The 20,581-nt window shown below is 46.0% G+C and overlaps 1 protein-coding gene across 4 annotated transcripts; it reads right to left on the minus strand.

The window, feature by feature from the left end:
- Positions 1-176: 176 nt before the first annotated feature.
- On the minus strand, positions 177-19,643 carry LOC120411290 (membrane cofactor protein-like). 4 transcript variants are annotated; one of them, XM_039565528.1, is made up of 12 exons: positions 19,494-19,643; positions 18,453-18,644; positions 18,150-18,246; positions 17,457-17,542; positions 16,964-17,152; positions 16,242-16,424; positions 15,563-15,751; positions 15,271-15,462; positions 14,934-14,960; positions 14,207-14,273; positions 12,098-12,150; positions 8,928-10,809 (listed from the first exon to the last, which is right to left on the minus strand). In XM_039565528.1, exons 1-11 carry the CDS (start codon positions 19,570-19,572, stop codon positions 12,141-12,143), a joined length of 1,311 nt encoding a protein of 436 aa, XP_039421462.1. In that variant the 5' UTR covers positions 19,573-19,643; the 3' UTR covers positions 8,928-10,809; positions 12,098-12,140. The 4 variants fall into 4 exon arrangements, with proteins under 4 accessions (XP_039421461.1, XP_039421462.1, XP_039421459.1 ...); XM_039565525.1 differs by lacking the exon at positions 12,098-12,150 and adding an exon at positions 12,612-12,717; XM_039565527.1 differs by lacking the exons at positions 8,928-10,809; positions 12,098-12,150 and adding an exon at positions 177-264.
- Positions 19,644-20,581: the final 938 nt, after the last annotated feature.

Below are 20,581 nucleotides of genomic sequence, written 5' to 3' on the forward strand. Positions count from 1 at the left end.
CCGCACCGACAAAACACACGCAGTTTTCTCGGGCGTTCTGACCGCTCAGGGACCGCAGGATTCGGGGAAGGAAGGCCAGGATTTCACATGCCCATGATATAAATTTAAAAGCATTACCTCTGCTTCTCTGCTAGCGGAGGAAGGCTCTGTAAGGGACGAGACAGCCATGATCTCCTCCTGCACTTGTTTTGCCGATGGTCATATTACATCTGTGACGCAGACGAATTTTGCTGTTGGTCCCTGTCGGTGCTTTAGGGAGTGGAGCTGATGAGGGCACAAGCTTGAATATGGTTAGAAACATTCACTTCATATCGATGTCAAAGTTCAAAGCACACCTGGAGGGTCAGGAGTATCAGATCCACCTACTGACCCCCCCAAATGGTGGAGGAATTCGGATGAGCCACAGCAGCCCTGGCCATTTTGCTGCTCGCAGAGCAGGCTCGGAGCCTGCAGCGCTGCTGCTGTTCATTTCCATGTTATACAAATACAGCATTGGGCTCTGTGTCAGGAGCTTTCTGATGCTGTGAGAAGCTTAAAGTCTACAAGCAAATGTTTTTCTTTTCTTATTTGGGAACATTCATTAAAATGTCTAAATGCCAAGTGTTCTACCCTCTCTCCTCTGACAAATCTCTCCCAGACCTATCCAGAAAATTCAGTGCTGCTGCGTAGGATTTTTAAAACTTTATCATGGTGTTTTCTTACAGTTTAATATGGGTGTGGCTAGGGAGGACAGTAAGATTTAATTTGGTTGAATATCTCAAATGCTGATGTTAATGGACAAGGATGTAGGCAAGAGACAGGAGTTGTCCACATCCTCTTTATCTCTGTATATAGATAGCCCCAAGCCCAGGCTGGAAGGAAAAAGAAGGGAATACTCTATCCCATTCCCACCCACCCAAACAATTTTGGTGCAAAGGCAGCAGTAGAAAAGGCCAAGCTGGAATGTCACAAAATGGTTCCCCCAGCACTCAGAGATGCCAGTGCCATTTATCCTGGCACGGCTCCGAGAGCGGCACTGCGAGCCGCCTGCTGCAAGGTCATTCCCCTGACTCATGGTCAGCAACCAGTTGGTTCAGGAACTCCCAATCCACTTCTCTTGCAATTGTGCCCATGCCTGAACCTGGAGGGGAGGCTTGAAAATTAACATTACTGCAGTAGTGGGGGCACTGACCCCAAAAGTCCATAAAAATCCTGTGTCTCTGAAAGGTTTTAAAATCCATATCTGTAATTTGTTTCTTTGCTAGCTCCAAATACTTTGCACTACCTGCCTCATCCCCCTTTTCCCCCAAGACTTCCTCTGGACTGCTGGGAATCAGGAGTGGCGTGTATTTAAGGACTCACAGTCTGTTCTAGGGAAAAAAACCTCGGTGTGTATTTGCATTTCTGTAGCTGCCAGGTGGACCCTGCAGGCTCCCCAGAGCCTGTCGAGCCAGGGGTGTCTCTCAGGTGCTTTCAGTTTCAGCTACCTCAGCTCAGGAGCTGTCTTGTCCCCTCCCAGGTTTCCCCATTTTTCCCTGGTGTTCCTATTTGTCCATGTCACTCATATTTTCTGTTGTCTCAGGACAACATCAGCCATGGATATGCTTAGGGCTGGCTCTGGATGTCGCAGCCACACAGGCAGCAGTGGAGTGATTAATGCCTCTGAGCAAAATAACTTATTTAGTCCCCAAAGTTCAACCTGGGGGCACGTTCTGTGAACAAAGAGGGGCAGGGGGAGAAGTGCAGGCCAAGCAGGGCCTCCCGGAGCTGCCAGCCCACCTCACCAAGCCCCCAGCCGTGGGCAGCCTGGCCCTGCTCACCATAAGCCTTCGCCTTCCCCACCATTATTCCCTGGTTTCCAAAGGGACAGAACCTGGCTGCCAATCCCGATGCCAGTGACGACTCCTCGCCCACAGGGAGGCAGATGTGATGGCTCGTCTGCTAAAAACTGAGCCAACACACTGTGATTCAGCCCTCCAGCTTTCCAAGGAAGAGCTATTTCTGAGTGAAGCTCATCTCTTCAGCTCCCCCCACAAATTCTCACGGTGCTCAGGAGTCCAACAGCAGCCACGGGGTTTGCATTTGGATATCCAGCTCAAATGCTTCTTAAACATCGACAGTGGCTCTTGGACACACGGTGATATTCCAGGGATGGAATGGTGGAAATCCTTGGAACAGGGACAAGCCAGCAGCGCGTGTGCTTGGGGGAGTCAGCCAGGAGTGTTTGGTCAGTGCTTTTCTCCAGCTGTTCTGCCAGCTCCTGGTACTGCAGGTAGTGTTGAACTAAAGGCTTGTTTTCAGAGGTCTGGCTTAAAGGCAGGTTGTACTTCAGTGAACATCTTCTGGCTGGGTTTGTTTCCTTCTGCTCCTCACTGGCACAGGACATTCTTTTGTCTCTTGAATGACACAGAAGAAAAATATGGCTTCCCTTGCCATTACCTAGAGGAGCTGCAGCGGTGGTGTTGGGGGAACACCATGTTCCTGAACTGACTGCACAAATCACAACAATCATCTCCCTGTGAGTGCTTTCAAGCCCTGCAATCAGTACTTTACATTCTGAAGTGATGCTTAGGTACAGAAGTTAGGAATGGAAAATGGCCTTTCTGGTTGCAGCTGCTTAGGTGGATCACTTGTTTGAGTGGAGGGAGTTTTGCAATGGGCTGCTCGCTCAAGCTCTGTAGGGCTGAATTTGATGGGTTTTCATTCCTGCTGCCCTTCCCTGACCTCAGCCGTGTAAGGGCGATGCTTCTCTTCCCCTGTGTGAGTTTGCCCGTGAAAGCTGAAATCCTCCACAGGATCCAGGGCTTCAGCAGTTCCTGTGCCCTCCAAACAGGCTGAGGGTTTGCCCAGGAACTCTCCTGAGAGCAAAGGCGGGGGAGAACTGGATGACTCCAGGCAGGCCAAAGCAATTTCAGATGAGCAGGGGGGGATCACAAGATGGGGAACTGCAGCACTAATATTTAAGCACACCTCTGATGGCCACCATGCTAAAACAGACACTGCTGAGTGCTCTGACAGATTCCCCTTAACAGGAATTGAAATCAGTGACTCAAATCAAGCAGGCCTGACAGTCCCATTGCTCAGAGTTAAAAGGGACACAAGGCTCCACAGGCTTTTACCCCGATTCTGTCCCAGTGTTCAGCCTGCCTTGGGGTTTTAGACACGGAGTTTTTAACTCCATTTGTACTGCAGTTCTAAGGCTGCAAGAGGAGGACTGAAGGAATAGGCTACGTTCCATTCAGGATTGCAATGTGCAGTTTTTATTGCAGTCTTTATAAGCAACAAAAAAAACCTCCATTATGTTTTAAACTCATGAGGGAGGTACCTGGTTTTGCTGCCCACAGCAGCAGTGGCATCTCCAGAGCCATCTCTTAGGCACAAATATCAATTTTCCTAAGCAGTGCCGCACCTACTCTGCCTTTCCTCAGCCCAGGCCCGTGCTGCTGACACACCAAGTGTTCCAGGCTGAGCACTGGCTCCAAGTGCAAGTCAGAGCACATTTGTCCATAGCTGACCCACGCAGCACCAGACCTGCACAACAAAGAGATGCAGTTACAGGCTCCCCACGCCGAGGAGGCTTTTTTAGAAACCTTAGAAGTTCACTCATTTCCATTCCCCTTACAGGTCACCACTTGTACTGTCACACCCCTTGTCCTGCACCTGGCCTTGGGCTGATTCATTCCTTCACTGGGAGGATGATGCATCGAGCTCAGATTCTCAGCATGTAAAACAGGGATTATTTTCTCCAGGGGAGACCAGAGCCTGATGAACCACGAGTTTCACCCCGTGATGTGAAAATGCAGGAGAAAATTTATGATGCACACTGAGATCTGTTTTGCTCTCTGTAAAAGCCCCAGAACTGCCTTTCTATGCAAAGTGCAGGTTGTGAAAAATCAGGTCTGTGACATCCAGGCTTGCCTTGTTCCTGCAGACTAAAGGTCTCAGGGTAGAGAGGAAGCTCCCTTTCACAGGGAAGGCAGGGATTCCCTTTTTGTCTTTGTCTCCTATGGAATGTATAAAGCAGTGTGAAGTCCACGACAGCCTTTGAGATGTTCCTCTGAAAGAAGCTACAGAACAGCACTGCCACTAAAACATCTGAAAAGGAGGAAAGCCACAGAATGACATTGTACTTTCCCTACTGTTATTTACTGGGAAGTCCAGACCACTGTGACAAAGCCAAGGACAGGGGACAGTACTTGCTGGTTGCCACGCAGCAAATGTTTTGAGACAAGCACTGCTTCATTTTCTTCCCTGTGAGGGTGGGCAGGCCCTGGCACAGGGTGCCCGGAGCAGCTGTGGCTGCCCCTGGATCCCTGGAAGTGTCCCAGGCCAGGCTGCAGCAGCCTGGGACAGTGGAAGGTGTCCCTGGCCACGGCAGGGGGTTGCCCTGGATGAGCTTTAAGGTCCCTCCCAACCCAAACCATCCTGTCATCCCGTTTTCCTGCCCATGTGCACATTTCCAGCAGGGTGCTGTGGATCACAGCATCCTGAACCATTCCTTTACTCCTGCCCAGACACACTGAGAGCCTTGGAAAGGAGAGCACAGACAGATGAACCCTTCCCAAAACATGCACCTGCACCTTGGCAAGAAGGGCTGACACCTTCTGAGGAGCTTGTGAAGGCAACAGGACAAACTCCAGGTAGCCTGGAGGAGGGACAGCAGCATCTTAATTATGCTGAAGTGAAACCTGGTTTTATCAAAACTATAAATAATAAATGAGCCGTTGGTCTTCATCTGCTGCATGATATTTCTGGAAAGGTTGGTCTCCTTTGCAGAGGGGAAGATGTGCAGATGTTTTAAGTCCTTCTAAATCTCCTGCTTTGACACAAGTTCCCATTTTCAGCAGCACAAAATGAAGTGACATTTCCTCCAACCATTTTTCAAAACCCTAATGAGGATTTCTTTGTAATGCTTCCTACTGAGGCAAGGAAAACCCAAAGCAAACCTCACTCTGAGCCTGTTTCTCAGGGATGCTGCTGTGATTCTGTGATCTGTGCTGCACCTGCCTCTCCTCACCAGCAACTCCTGGTCCAGCTTATCTCACCTGATAATAGAGGGTGCCTCATGAATAACTGTGCCAGCACAGCAGGCACTGGGGAGGGAACCTGCTTTCCACTCATCTTTCACCCTGTTGCCCCAGATAATGGATTTAGAAACACCAGTAAATATCCAGACACGGGAATCTAGTCCAGTTATTTCCCCTTCCTCCACCCCTCTTTCTTGGAAGGACAAGCTCCTCTCTCTCTGAGCTTTCCCTCTGCTGCCTGGGAGTGTGCATTAGGATGGAGGCACTGGAGCAGGTTTTTGGATGTGGTTACAGCAGGAATATGCAGAGTTGCCAAAAACCCAGGGCATCAGTAAGTGAAACTGCCGACTGCAGTTGTGCTTTACTCCATTTCACATCGGCCTCTGCTCCAGCACAGGTCAGACACTTATCCAAGGGTTGATAGCTCCTGAATTATGCATGTGTGGAGCAGTTCAGAGGCTTCACAAGACCCCATCTATTCCCTCTGCTCTGAGCCATGGCCACTGCAGGTTAAGTGCACTGCTCAGCCCTGCTGCAGTTCCAGGAACCATCAGCCACTCATTTCCACACTCTCCTTCCTCAACAACTTCCACTGAACCATTTACAGTTCAATTTATGAACGCTCCCTTTTTGTTCTGACCCACACTCAAGGTACTTCCAATCCCATTTATTTTCATTCTGCCTGCAGAATTTAAAAGTTGTCTCACAAAAATCTGCAAGTCCTCGCTTATTTAAAGCACAGGGACTGGTGACAGAGGAAGCTCTATCAGGATGGTCACATTTCCTTTCCTTGTCACAAAAGCACCTGATCTGCCCTGTACTCTCTGATCAGTGAGTGACAGAAAGCCAGAACACTCTCTGTCTCGGACAGAATGAGGTTTAGAGCCTGGTTTCATCCGCAGTGAAATGGAAAAAGCATTCCTGTACAACACGAGCTTCCCACTGTCACCCCAAGAGCATCGTGCTCTGCACCACCACGAAATACAACCTTGATCCCCACTTGCTGGGAAGAGCTTGAGTGCATTCCCCTGGCTAGGGCAGGGAACAACACTCACTGCCAGGCTGGGGCTTTCCTCACCACATACTCAATTTCTCCTACACCAGCCTCAACCATCCGCAAGATGCCACAAGAAAGTGTATCCATAAAGTAGCTAAGCCAAAGGTAACTGTCTTGCTGTCTAATAAAATTAAATAAATGAATTTTTCTCTAGGTACGGTGGAGATGAAGGATTTTCTCCCTCAGCCTGCAGCCATGCACAAGATGTGTCTTCCTCTGGAAGCTGGTTTCACATGGTGGCTTAGATTTTCCCACTTTGTATCTAGCACCATTTGAAATCAGTGTTCTAGGAGCAAGAATTACAGCGTGGGAGGAGACCAAGCACCTGCTCACTTCAACAACATCCTCTGCTCCTCAGATCAGCCCCTTTTCCAAAGGTTATTTTTTTGCCAGCCATCCACTTTGTAACATCATCTGATTTCTAGACACTTCTCCAACCACTGTATGCACGCTCCCAAGCCAGGGCCACGCCAGAACAGCCTCCTGCTCATGTACTTCTGCTTAATAAACAATGGATATGAGTTCAAGTTGTCCAGAGTAAAGTGATCCAGAAGTTGCACGAAAACCAACGTGGTGCTTCTTGCACCTTGACAGGCAGAGTGTGTTTAATATCCAAAAAGTAGGACCAACATTTAATTTACTGCCTCAGAGCAAAAGGATTTCCACTCTCTGCTCGGGGACTCCATCACCACAGGCTTCTCATTCCATAGCTCCCAGAGACTTGCTCTGCAATCACAGACATTCCCTCCAACAATTTGACCTCAGCAGTTAAACACAGAAGTGCCTTCAGCAATCCCAGAATCCCAGAACCCCAGACTGGTTTGGGTTGGAAGGGACCTTAAAGATCATCTTGTTCCAACCCCCTGCCACGGGCATCATGAAGATGCCACACAGCACACACAGAGCCCACTCCTTTTTCTACAGTTATTTTCCAGTTTGCTGCTGGTAACATCCAGCAGTCTTTCACTTCTCCAGCCCTGCATCCCAACCACTAGAACGAAGTGGAACTCTTTTTGTTTGCCCTCACTGATGTCCAGCGTGTTCCCAGACATGGAAAAGCTGATCCCTGTGCGGATGAAGGTTTGGTCAGAGCACTGAGTAGTCATCTCTAAAGAATGCATAGCTGTCATCTACAAGAGGATCCTTCTCTGAGCCAGGAAAACGTCTCTTACACAGGCTGACCGATTTCTCTTGGTGTTCAGAGTCTCAGTTTTTGTCTAGCACCATTTGAAATCGGTTATGATGTAGGGGGAAAAGCAACAATAGTGGAAAACTTCCTTCCCCCACCCCCCAAGTCACAAACAAACACCATCCAGAGCACAACCTGGCCTCCCAAACACCAGTGGTTTGCTGTTCTCTGACCTGGAGTTCCCCCCACAGGCCGAACATCCTGCACAAAAGGAGGACAGTCAGCATCCCTTTCAAGTAAGGATGGGATGCTTCCACACAGAGAGAAGCATCTCTTCAAACATAACTCAGACTCTTCAACTCAAGCAAGCCAGGGCCTGGGTGTGACAGCACAGCCTCCCAACCTTCCGACCACTTCTACTCCATGTGCTGTTTGTTTGCCTTAACCTGTTCTTTACACAGATTTTTTTTTTTCTCCCTTTTAAATAAAATTGTGTGCTCTACGCTCCTGGGCTGTGTCTCAGGTAGACAGATCACCTGATTCCCTGCTGGACAACACCTAAGTGCTGCAAGTCTCTTCATTTCAGCCCCCAGCTCCACCTTCCCCACTCTCAGAAGTATTTAGATTCAGAGAATCAGAATGGTTTGGCTTGGAAGGGACTTTAAAATCATCCAGTTCCAAGCCCTGCCATGGGCAGGGTTTAATTTACACTGACCTTAAGCGTGACACCGAGAACCCACCAAGCACTGACACTTTGCACTATTTAACCCTAAACCAGGTGACTCTGGACCTGTTACCAGTAGATGGCAACAACACATCTTTACTCCCTGCAGCCTCTCCCTCAGCACAGAGCTCATGTGTTCACGGCTCTTCAACTTTCAGTTCCAGACTCCAAAATGAAAGAATTCACGCAGCACTGAGTTTCAGAAAAACAGCACAGGACTCATAACAATTAGGCCAAATTAATGTGTAGTGTTTAAGTCAGATTCCTAGAATCACAGAGCAGAATCCCAGAATGGTTTGGGTTGGAAGGGACCATAAAGATCATCCCATTCCATGCCCATAGGCAGGGACACCTTCCACCAGAAACTCTGCTTATCCCCTCAATGCTCACTGCAAACCCAGAACTTCATGGTGCACAGTTGTTTAGTCTGGCATCATTTCCACACCAACTCACTTTGAGTGTCACAACCACAAACTGGGAAAGAAATACAGCATATGAGGTTATTTTTTCTATTCCACCCTCTGAAAGGCTTCACTCCGTCAGGCAGCTGACTCCACACATGGCTTTGCCATGGAAGTTAAGTACATTTCAAGTGTGAAACTCCTACAATTCCTAAACCTAAACCCACCAGGGCTGTATTCCCTAGGGATTGCATTTGTCACACACTGGACAAAAGGGCCAAAACACCCTCTGGGCTTTGCCTCAAGTGTTCCACCAGAACAGCCCCAGGATAATCTTCCTCTTCTCCATCAACTTTTCACCAAGTTTTTCAGGAGTCAACACTGGAAAGTTTTGGAGGTTCTGGGAAATTCTCTGCAATTCTAAAAGAAAACTCCCAAAGGCTGCTCAGCAAATTAAAACACACCCCCTACACTACCACTGAGTAACTCTGTGCACGAGCTGCAAACTTCAATCTCAGCAGTTACCACCTGATGTTTGGGACATGAAAAATCACCTGGGTAACAATGGGAAAAGAGCTGCTCAGCACCATGATGAATGAAAGACAAACACTTACTGCTAAATAATTTAACATTTTTATTTGCAATATTACAAATCATCGCTAATCTTTACATCCAGAAAGAAGTGCAAAAATACGGCCAACTTTTACAGTGATTTCACTTGCCAGTGAAGTGCATTTCAGTGTGTTTTAGGACATTGCAGATGCCACGCAAAGCAAGCTGAGCTCCTGACCACCACTGCACTCACTCCCAATCACACATCCCAGTGTTTACAAACAACTCTCAAACTCAGATATCAGCCAGGCCACGAACAGCAAATCCTTCTGCAGAGCCAAAGCCCCTTTCTAATAACGACAGCCTATTATGAACTCTAATAATACAACTGCTGGGATTGTCCCAAAAAAGCTCTATAAAGCCCTAAACAGTTCTGTGCCACTCCAACAATCTGATGATGACAGGGAGAGCAGTGCCAAGCAGCCACAGACAAGCCAGAGTCATTTCAGTGCTGCCTCAGGCATCTGAAGTGAGGCTATTTGGGTTTTCTGCGAAAACTGGTTCTTAGAAGCTGCCTGCATGTTGATAGTGAGATTCATGAAGCTAAAACCGGTTCTAGCTAAGGTCTGGGGTTTGCCAAGGAATTAGAAGTAGCAGTGAGTCTCAACTAATGGCAAACACTGTGGTGGGAGCTCCTGGAGTCAGAATCTGGACTAAAACCTTGATGAACAAACAGCAAACAAGAGACCACCACATCTACCAGCACTCCCACAACTGAGCCAGTCTGGTTTTCCTTTAACCTGAAAAGTGAGTGACAGGGAAAAGCTTCTGCTTCTGAACACGAATGTGATGCTAAATCCAGCCTTTCAGAGCTTGATTTGACATCACAGTCCACAGACAAGAGGTTAGAAATGTGGAATATGTGACTTCAAGTAAAAAAGCAAGGATGGGGGAATCACACAGCATCCATTTCTACCCTTCAAATCAACAGAAGATCTCCAGAACTGACATCAAGATTCCCTAAAAATCAAGCACCCTAAGGAACTTCCACTGTGCTCATGACAGGAGATGGCCACCACTGAGCTCTCAGCAGTTCCTTTAATTAGGGAGCTCCTGTCAACAGGCAGGGGATGCCTTTGCTACAGAACCCTTCAGTTTCCTGCTCCAACAAATCCGCTGCAGTATTTGGTGGATTATAGCAAAGAATCAGAAATATACATATATGGCTTTTTTCCTTCTTAAAAGCAAAGGAAAAGCTATAAAACTCTGATTTCAAGGCACACTTTAATTCACTATATATACAACAACCACCTTGGCAAACAAAGAGGTAGAGTATATAAGATCTTGATTGTGATCTTTTCCAAATGACATCGCCTTCAACGGCACCAAACTCTTCAGGGAATGAGCAACAACACATTTCAGAGTACAAAGAAAACAACAGAACCATTTACACCACCTCAACTGCAAAAAGGGACAGGAAGGACAACCAGGTTTGAGTGATCAGAGCTCTACAGGAGAGAGGAGAATACTGGACATCTTCTGAAAGCAAAGAGGTGGCACTGAAGGCAGCAGGCAGCAGCAGCTGGCACTGGGACAGTGACATTCCAGCACTTCCACAGACTCTGGCATGCCACAGGTATTGCCTTTCCCCCAGCTCACATGCACAGAAGGACAATGAGGGGCACAGAAGGCGAAGCAGGATCTATCTGTGTTACCTATATGCATACACACTTTTTATCCTATTAAGCATCTCCTCCTGCAGTTCATCAGCAGAGCAAGACACAGCACAAGGAACTCATCGACAGCAACTCACTGCAAGGGCAGTAATTTTGCAGCTCTGACAGGGATATTCCACCACAAAGTCCCTCCCACCCCCCAACAAGGCCAGTCATGCTTTACACATCTTATATTCGGCAGAACTGGGAGTGCTCTCACGTTTCCTACAAACAAAAAAACAAGTCAAATCAGAGGTTTTACATTTCAACAGGTTTTACATTTACACTGAAGCACATCCTTAGTTTTATCATTAAAGCAGCAGGTAAAGTCACAAACTGGGTCATTCTTTATCCTCTCTTTCCCAAGCAACTGCTGGACTGAGGAGATTCGAGCTTCATTCAGCTACTGAACTGTTAGGAATGACCCAAGGAGGAGCAGAGCCCTTGATCCAAAGGGATCGTTTCAAATGATGACTGATATTACCAAAAGCTAACACCAGAACAGGTACAGGATTCCCAGAACTCTACCAGCTGCACCCTGAAATTAATTTTCATCACAGTGTGTTGTTTATCTAACCAGAAATGAACTATTATTCTGTGTGGATTTTGATTCTGCACTCCACTAGCAGCAACTTTACAGTACTTAAACATTCAAGAATTAAAATTCACAATAATATTCTTATGTATGTCCCAAGTTCTTGAATAACTCCTGTTCTGCTTTACCAAAAAACCCACTCCACACCAAACCTCGGTGCTATTACTCCAAGTCTCTAAGGAGTTCCACATTCCATAAGAAAACTTCCAGACTTTAACAGTGTTTTCACACACCAGACCACTAATTTCTCGTATCATGTGTAAAGGTAAGATTGGAATGAAGAATTCTATTCTGTTCTATCTCCCGATTCCTTTTTTCTCTCCAAAAATAAGCCCAACTAACTCAGAAAATGAATCCTATCTTAATTAGAAACATCTTTCTTCACATTGAAGATGATATTCCTTAATCTATACATTATTTTAGAAGAAATGCCAAGCTTAATCTTCATATAAAAACTCACCAAAAACACTGAAAATTCACTTGTCCTTTACAAGTCAATAAAATCAAGACTATGCACATGAAAGACCTTTGCATTAAGCTGGAATAAGAGAACCCGTCACCTCCTCAGAATTTGTGCAGTGGAGAAAAGCAACACAAAAACAGAAGATGCTGGTTCAAAAAATATTTGTAGTTCCAGCTCTGTTAAGGTAGCAACGACAAAATCCTGTCAAGGAACAGTCAAACTGAGCTGTCCTGTCTGCAAAGCGTTCTGTTCAAACAAGGTTTGAAGAGTCAGATTTTGGAAGAGCTTGTCTGACCCTACACAAGTGCAGGAGGAACCCCAACACTCATCACATGCATCTCACCACTGGGCTGAGCTTTAGGTTAAAGTACAGGAGAGGACAGCAGCAGCAAACAAGCAACTGTGTTATGATCCTTTTTAGGGCTACAGAACTCTGAATTTGAAAAAGAAATCACCTTTTCATAAGAAGGCTTCAAAAGATCTTGTTAGAACCTTTGTTTATTCTCTTCTAGAAAGCAAAAATGCAGATGAATCAGTAATTGTGAGAGATGTGATCTGGTTTTCTCTGAAGGGATGCACAACTACCTTCAGAGTTGTAGTGTCCAAAGGTGGTTTCCAGCTTCTGATTACAGGGAATTGACTATCAGCTAAGAAAAGTAACTCACCACTGGAATGGGGGCAAACATTCTGCTGAGCATTGAAGGCAATACGCTACTCATTCCTCAAAGACAACACCAAGAAATGGGATTTACAATCACTGGAAGCTCTTAATGAGAGTGCTAGATGATAATTCTTTATGTATTACATCCTGTTCTCCCAAAATGAATGAAAGGTTAAGATATTCTTTCCTACAGGAAGCCAAGGTTCCCAGCTAGCTGGATTCCACACTCCCGAAATTCCAAGTAAACCACAATAAAAAAGACACTTAAGCTGCATTGCAAAAAGTCCAAATGAAGTGGGAAGTTATACCTTTTAAAGATTCAATTAATTCATTTGTGCAGTTTCTTCCATCTCAGCGGGGACATTAGTTTTTAAAATACATGTTTCCTTGCAACTCTCATCAACTGTGTACGAGCTGAACAGCAGAAGGGGAGAAAGGTCTAATTGAATGTCCCATCCAAGTGGCATTTTAAACACAAAAGAAAGAGAGGCCGAGGAAAGATTTGCTGCCATTTGGAGGCTACAAACCAGCAAGGATCAGGGGCTGGAAGCACAACAGCTCACAAAGGCTCAGCTGCATCAGGAACTCAGAACACTACACAGGGAGATGGAGGCCTTAATGAAAGGAGATTAGATCAGGGTTTTCAGACACGAAAGAGCTTTAACAGTCAGATGTTCACAGAGAGGAAGATAAAGGGAAGCACTGGGCACAATAAGGCTTTTCATGCTGTCAAATATTCAGGAATGTCACATTCTTTAATTTTTGATGATGCTGGTTTAGATCCCTCCTGCTTTCTACACCCTGAGAAGTCTTTCCACGGATGAAGGCAGCAAGTGCTGCCCTGAACTGCCAAGAGCTCTTCTCTGGCCCATCCAGGCTGCAGAATATCCAAGCACTGGATGAAAAGCAGTGGCTCAAAAGCACCAAATTACTCAGCAGCACACTCTGGCCCTTGGACTGATACTGCAGTGCCTGTTCAAAAGACACTAAGGCCAAAATCTCACTGGATATAAACCACCTCCAGGGCTCTCCCTAGTCCTCTGTGTGTACTTTATTACGAATAGGAACCACGGGAATCTTCCCACTGGTTTACTTCCTTTAAAGCATCCCTTCCTTTGTTTCATGTCCTCCAGATAAATCCCAACAGATTTTGGTAAAAGGCAACACAGTTTTGATGAGATGCTTATCCCAACATTCCGTGTGTACCACCTAACCTGCTCTGGATTGGGTCAGTGTTTTGTGTTACAAAATATTTCTCTGACAAAAAAGGTTTTTTCCAGAAGATAAAATCAGGTATCACAGCAAAAAGCAATGCACAGAGGCATTTAAATCTCCTGCCACCCCTCCATGAAAAACCACACATAAACCCCAGTTGTTCTGAAGATAAAGTTTAAAACACCCTACACGTCTCATTAAAAACAGAACACTAATTGCTTATGCACAAATCTAATATTTTACAGTTGATTTTGCAAGTCTTTAACAAGGGACACCAACACTGGGACTGCAGGAGGAAAAGAAAAACCTGAAAACCTTTTGGCAGCACAAGCCCACACAACCAATGCTCCCCCTGGCTTCAGCAGATAAACTGACATGTTTGAAGCAGATGGACAAAATACTTTCCTCGTCCAGTGGACACTGCCAAACACACACTTAAGAACGGGATTTTTCCTTCCTTGAAATTAGTGCAAGCGTTAATTAGCAGCTTAGCTGAACAGCAGATCCAAACCCAAAGTCAAATACAAGGTTAGGCTTTAGCTTCCATCAGCTGCTGGCAGGAGCTCACACAAAATCAGACATTTGAAAAAGAAAGGGCACACAAAGCTCAAAGAGCTTAAACATCAGCACAGCTTTGGCTCAGTCATTTGGAAATTTGCAATATTAATAAAAAAGGAAGCTTACTCACCCATTCTGTGAGAAGAATTTCTTGTAGACCCAGAAGGCTGCCAGGAGCACCACAATTACCACAATCACTTTAGGAAGAATTAAAAAAAAAAAAAAAAGCCTTAGAGTGATAAAGATCATCTCCAGCTGACAAAAAAGCATCAAAAAATTTTGCAGAAATAGCCTTGTTTTCATCTACAGGTCTACCCCACCTCTACACTCCCCTCAAAAAAACCCCACAACCCAACTAATTTTTGGAATAAGCCATGCAAATTCAATATTTGATGCTTTACTCAAGACTCTGCAAGATAGTTCAGCTCAAAACCAGTGACCACCATGATGGCAAAACCCCACCAGCTCAGGAACACGAAAACAGGAATGACAAGGCCCTAATGTCACTTTTTACGAGTTCATACAAATCTGGGTAACAAATGCAAGGACAGAAGAGGCACTGAACACTCCTGTTCACGGCAGAGTTATTCACTCACACCCCCAGTAAAACCAAGCTCTGAAATCTATCAAAGCTGCCAAGTTGTTGTTGAAATGCGACCTCACCACATGAGAAAATACACATTTCACACTAAATTAAACTAGAATTGCTAAGCAGTCTTTTTTTTTGAATCACGCAGCTTTAACCAACACTCCAAAATCACACTGCTGCCGTCCCAAATGACTGGAATCAAAAATGGATTTTCACATAAAAAATATAATTTGTGTGATATTTTGTTAAGGTTTTAGAAAACACTTACCACAGATGATGGCTATAATATATCCACCTAAAAAGACAAGGAATCAGTATCACAAGAGGAACAAAGTTGCTTCTTACCCAAACATTATTATAAAAATATTCACAGAGCTATTTCAAGTCATAAAGCACTTCTGTCAACACAATCTTTGAAGAAGGCCAGTTTAAATCATAACACTGATTTAACTTTAAATACGAATATTGTAATTAATTTCATCCAACCCTACTTTTCACATCAAAATAAAAAAGGAAGTTGCACTAAATTATTTCTCCCGAATATAAAAGGACTGCTCCCGTGGATGTATTTTCACCCTGGTGGAGTTTTTGCAGTCCATACTTACTCAGCTGGCAGGTTGGCACTGCAGGCACCCACTGGTTGCTTCCAATGTACTGAATCTGAGCCTCCCCATGCAAGGTGTACCCTGTGTAACATTCAATGGTAATGAAATCCCCCACAGAGTAGGAAGGTTTTTGTCCAGCTGTTACTCTGCCGTAACTTATGACTGGCGTGGAACCAGAACCTTCAGACACACCTGGAAAGAAAAACGGGGAGAAAAGAAATTAATATTACTGCATGAGACATTTCAAACTTGTCAGTCTGCCCCAGTTTCAGCAATCGTGCATTTCACTCACAGGCACAGTGCTCTAAAGCACCCCAGGAACTCTGCTCCTGACACGTCACGGTCACCTCTGCAGAGCCATCAGGGAAGGAGCAGCCAGCATTGCACCTGACCTGCACAGACTCTCCTTTTCCATAGGCAGCCTTGGCTGGAGTCAGCACTGCGTTCCGGATCTTTGGGGCAGGACACACATCTGCAGTAACTAACACAGCAATTACAAACAAGTTCAGTGAGAAGAAACTTCAGTAACTCACTCCACACACATACACATTCTCCCATGACAGCACCTCAGTCGTTTAAGTTTACCCTTAATTTTAAGTACAAATATTCCCTTTAGACAACCTCAACATCACTGTAGGTATTCATTAAGGCAATACAACCCTACAGTGTGGCAGCTCAGAAATCTGTACTGGTTCATTATTTCTCTGAGCTCTAGAATAATTTCTAGAAAGTAGGAGCTGAAGAGCTGCATTAAAAAAAAACCACACACAAAGACTTCAATTACTGCAGAAGGATACTACAGCTTTCCTCGTTGTGCAAACTCCTAATTCTCTGTATCCAATCTTTTCTCCTGTATTCCCCACCCTTTCTGCTGTCTTTACCCATGAAATCACTATACCACCACGATGCTCTATTTCAGCTGAAACACTTTCAACACACAACAGAAGTCAGAATCTTACAGAAAGTCTTACTTTTCTCACAAGTTGGTTTTGGAGGAACCCAGGTGCTATCTTCTCCACAGGTAATTATCTCTGCTCCAACCAAGAAATAGCCTTGATCACACTCAAACACAACCGCGTCCCTGTAACTGTAGGAAGGTCCAAATCCAGATGTTTTTCTCCCATGTTCAACTCTGGGGTTTTCACATTTGACCACTGACAGAGGGGAAACATTTGTTAACACAAACATCTGTTAACACTAACGTTGCAACAAACACAACATCCTTTCCCTACTTGCAAATTTCTTTGCAAAAATTGTGTTGCAAAACAACAAAAAAGTTGTTTTGGAGGGAATCTGTTTGATTCCTGCACTTCCACAGTAGCTGTGTTTTTAGGAAAAGGATTCTTCCTTAGCTTTTTACAGTTCCTAACCCGGCTCCAACATCCTTGCCCTTGACACAATTTTTCTGCGGCTACCCAGGATTTGTGGTCTCTCAGGTCCTTCACTTTGGCCTTGTCACTTCAACCAACAAGACACTCACACAGGCATTTTTCAAGCTTTAACTCAAATTTCAGTCATATTCTGTGTCATAATCAATCAATATCCACCATACTGACGTGACCTCCACTGGAACTGCACCAAACTTTGTACCAGAGGATTTGTTTCTTCTTTCCTAGAGGGAAAGTCCATTCTCCCCCCGCTGCTTCCAAAAAAGGGACAAACACTGTAATAAAGAATGAAAAATCCCAACAACCTCTGCATTCTGGAGGCGGTCCACTCCAAACTCCATTGAAATGTGCATCAGATGTGCAGTGAATCGTGTCTGTGCCAATGAGGGAGAAGGGATCCTGACACCTGTAGGTCACTGAGCTCTGGTACACATAGTCAGCTCTTTCCTCATACCTCCCGTTGGCTATTTCAGGCGGTGGCATACAAGGAATTACTGTAAATAAAGCACAAAAATTGGCCAAACAGGGTTTTGCTGTGTTAGCTGGTTCATTTCAAAGAGCAAGCCTTGCTTTTCAAGTAATTGCATCGAAAATCTGACACAGCTACTTGAAGTCACGTTACAGAACCTCAATTTCAACAAGAAATTGATTTTAATATGAGATAATTACCACAATAACTGATATTTTTCATCCCTGTTTTACCATTATTTTTTACACTGGAAAGTTGACATCACAGCTGATTTTGTATGAACTACCACCCTCTGAACAGAAAATCCAACACAGCAATTATTTACTTACTTTCACAGTAAGGCAGAGGTCCATTCCAGTCAACACCTTCATTCTTGATAACACAGGTAATCTCCTCATTACCCCGTAATCTGTATCTAGAGAGGTAAAAATTTCGAAAGAGGGGAAAATTAAATCTCTCATTTCTCCAACAAGCACCTAAAAATGGGTTTATAATAATTCTGTTCTGTGATTATGGGGACATAAAGGCTTTGCTGTAATGAGAACAGAATCTCGTTTATTTTGCTGACAGCCTCACTTTGAAAGCAAAACAGAAGCAAATGAGACATCACTAAGGGAACTGTGGAAATCTCACCATTTTCAGATATACTCTCTAATACTAAAGTCCTAAAATTACTAATTCTACAGGAAAAGGAGAAAAAAACCTCCTCAGTGTTTCTGACTTAATTGTTCAACAATGAAGGATGATGAATATCTATTTATGCCCTCTTCCACAGGAGCATTAAAAGAAGTCACTAGAGGTAACACTCTAGTTCTGCAGAACCTCCCTAAAAAGCTTCGGGTTGATGCAAAGAGTAATTAAACCAGGGAATCAAAGTAAATTCAGCTGCAATTTCATTTGCTACAGGTAGAATTCAGATTTCGGGTCAGAACTGGAATAGAAAATTTGGGTTTGGTTCAAATCTGGTGTAAACATAAAAAAAAAAAACCTAAAAGGATTCATTAACTTCACCAAACACTTACCCTTCTTTACAAGAAAACGTCAATTTTGAACCAAATGTAAGCTCTGTCGCATCAAAATAACCATTTTCCAAGTCTCCTGGGTACTTACATTTTCTCTCTGGGGAGATGAAAAAAAAAAAAAGAAAAGAAACAAAATCTACATTTTTGTAGTTACATACAAAGACAAAGTCTGTGGCATTTACTGCCCTTACCTGCACCAGCGTTTTCCAAGCTTCTTTTAAAATATGACAAAACCCACATTCCCACTCACAAACCAACTGAAATTGTTACATATCAGAGGAAAAAAGGGGTACAAAAAATCACCTGTACAGAACACGGCCGTGGGTGACCACTGCAAGTCAGCACCACATGTCCAGGTCAGTGACATCCCCGGGACTCTCACGTATCCCGGGCGGCAGCTGAACGACACCTTGCTCCCAACGGGAAAACTCTCCTTGGTCCTGGAGCTCTCGTCGAGCTCTGCGTACTGCAGCCGCTCGGGTCTGGGACACGCGTCTGGAGAGGCAGGAAAAAGCAACACAGCACCTTAGCAACGAGCAGAGAAACACGCCGAGGTGAAACAGCACGGGAGCCAGGCTAACTCAGAAGGCTTTAAGGATATATTTAACTCACTCCCAAATTTTTAATTTCGATTTGAACTGCAGCCAGAGTCCAGCTCTACACGTGTACAGGATACGTCACTTACTGTTTTCTCAAGTTCTTTCGTCATTCTACCCAGATAATGCACTTCCTTCTAGACCACAGTTTTTGTCTATTTGCCTTTTTTATAGTGAAATACACGACTTAACTCACCGCACACCCATCTAACTTGCTGCATGAAAAACAAACAAGCCAGCCCCGCTCGCAGAGCTCACCGTCCTTTCTTAAGGAAAAAGGAAAGCGAGTCTAAGGGACAGAGAGCGGAGTTTAAAATCGGCTCCAAGGCCAGGCTGGACGGGGCTTGCAGGAACCTGGTTTAGTGGCAGGTGTCCCTGCCCATGGCAGGGGTAGAACGAGACAGGTTTCGAGGTCCCTCCCAACTAAAACAGTCTCATAATTCTACAATTCGAGCCCGCCCGAAACCGCCCAAACCCTCGTGGTTCCACCGCCGCCCTTAAACCATTTCCTTCCTGCCTCCCCCTCCCTCGCCCCTCCGGGCAGGCCCCGAGGGCCCCTTCAGCACCGCGGGGACCGGAGCGGGGAGCAGGGCACGATCCCCATCCCGATCCCCATCCCCATCCCCATCCCTCCTCCCGGCTGCTCCCGGGGGCGGCCCCCGCGGGGGCTCCGCGCCGCGCCCGCCCCTCCGCGCGCCCCTTCCCCACCGGCACCGCCCGCCCGGGGCAGCGAGCGGCCGCCGCTCACCCTGAGCCCGGGCTCCGCCGAGCCGCCACAGCAGCAGCACGGGCGGCAGCAGCAGCGCGGGCACCGGCAGCGGCCGCATCCCGGCAGCGGGACCGGGGCTCCGCTCGGCTCCCCTCAGCTCCGCTCCGCTCCCGGCGGCGGCGGCAGACGCAGCGCGGGGCCGGGTGCGCATGCGCGGCCCGCCCCGCCCGCAGCGCGAGGCGCCATGGCCGCGCCCGCCCTCCGCGGCTCTGTGGGGCCGGGGCAGGGCCGGGGCACGGCTCGGACACAGCTCGGACGCAGCTCGGACATTTGCTCCGGTGCTCGTCCACGTTCCGCAGCCCCGGCTCTCGGTGCCGTTACTGCACGCAGGAGTGCAGGGTTAGGTCGGTTTCTGAGCACAGCCGCGCTGTTATGATGAGTTAATTTGCACACCAATGGCGCAATCCCGGCTCAGGTCCACGCATGCTCGGGGAAGGCTGTGTTTGACCCGAAAGTGTGGTTTTTAGCAGGATATGTTTGACCCGAAAGTGTGGTTTTTAGCAGGATAATGAACCTAGTCCAGCTGTAGGATACACGGACCCAGATCATCTTGCCAAATTAGCGGTGTACACCTAGACACGTATCAGCACCTTGATTTACTTCATCCTCAAAACGTGTTCACTCGGGGATGTCCTTGGCTAAGGGATGCTCCTGCCTGTTCCAATCATTACATCTCCTTTTTTTATGGATTAGGATTTTAGGTACAAAAAGATCTTCCGCCAAAAAACGCCCTGACTTAAAGTAATCTTGAATATGTGGGCATATTCCACCTTCTAGAACACCCTCAGTGCATTACAGCCCCGGGTGTGAGAAGATCAAACCCTTTCCTGGGCAGCTCAAGGAAAGAGGGGAAAAAATCAAAGTGTACTTAGTTGTGCAGCTGCCAAGATCTGAACACCTACAGTGATTAATTAAAAATAACAGCCAGCTCAGGATGGACACCCCTGTGCAGGGCTGCTTGCCTTTGGAAGTTCAAGCCCGTGTGTGGCGGAGCAGCATTAAAATAGAACAGCCACAAAATTTAACAGAACAGCAGAAATTACTTAAAGTTCTAGATAGACCTAGAA

This window comes from Corvus cornix, chromosome 26, assembly GCF_000738735.6.
Source record: "Corvus cornix cornix isolate S_Up_H32 chromosome 26, ASM73873v5, whole genome shotgun sequence".
Classification (NCBI taxonomy): domain Eukaryota; kingdom Metazoa; phylum Chordata; class Aves; order Passeriformes; family Corvidae; genus Corvus; species Corvus cornix.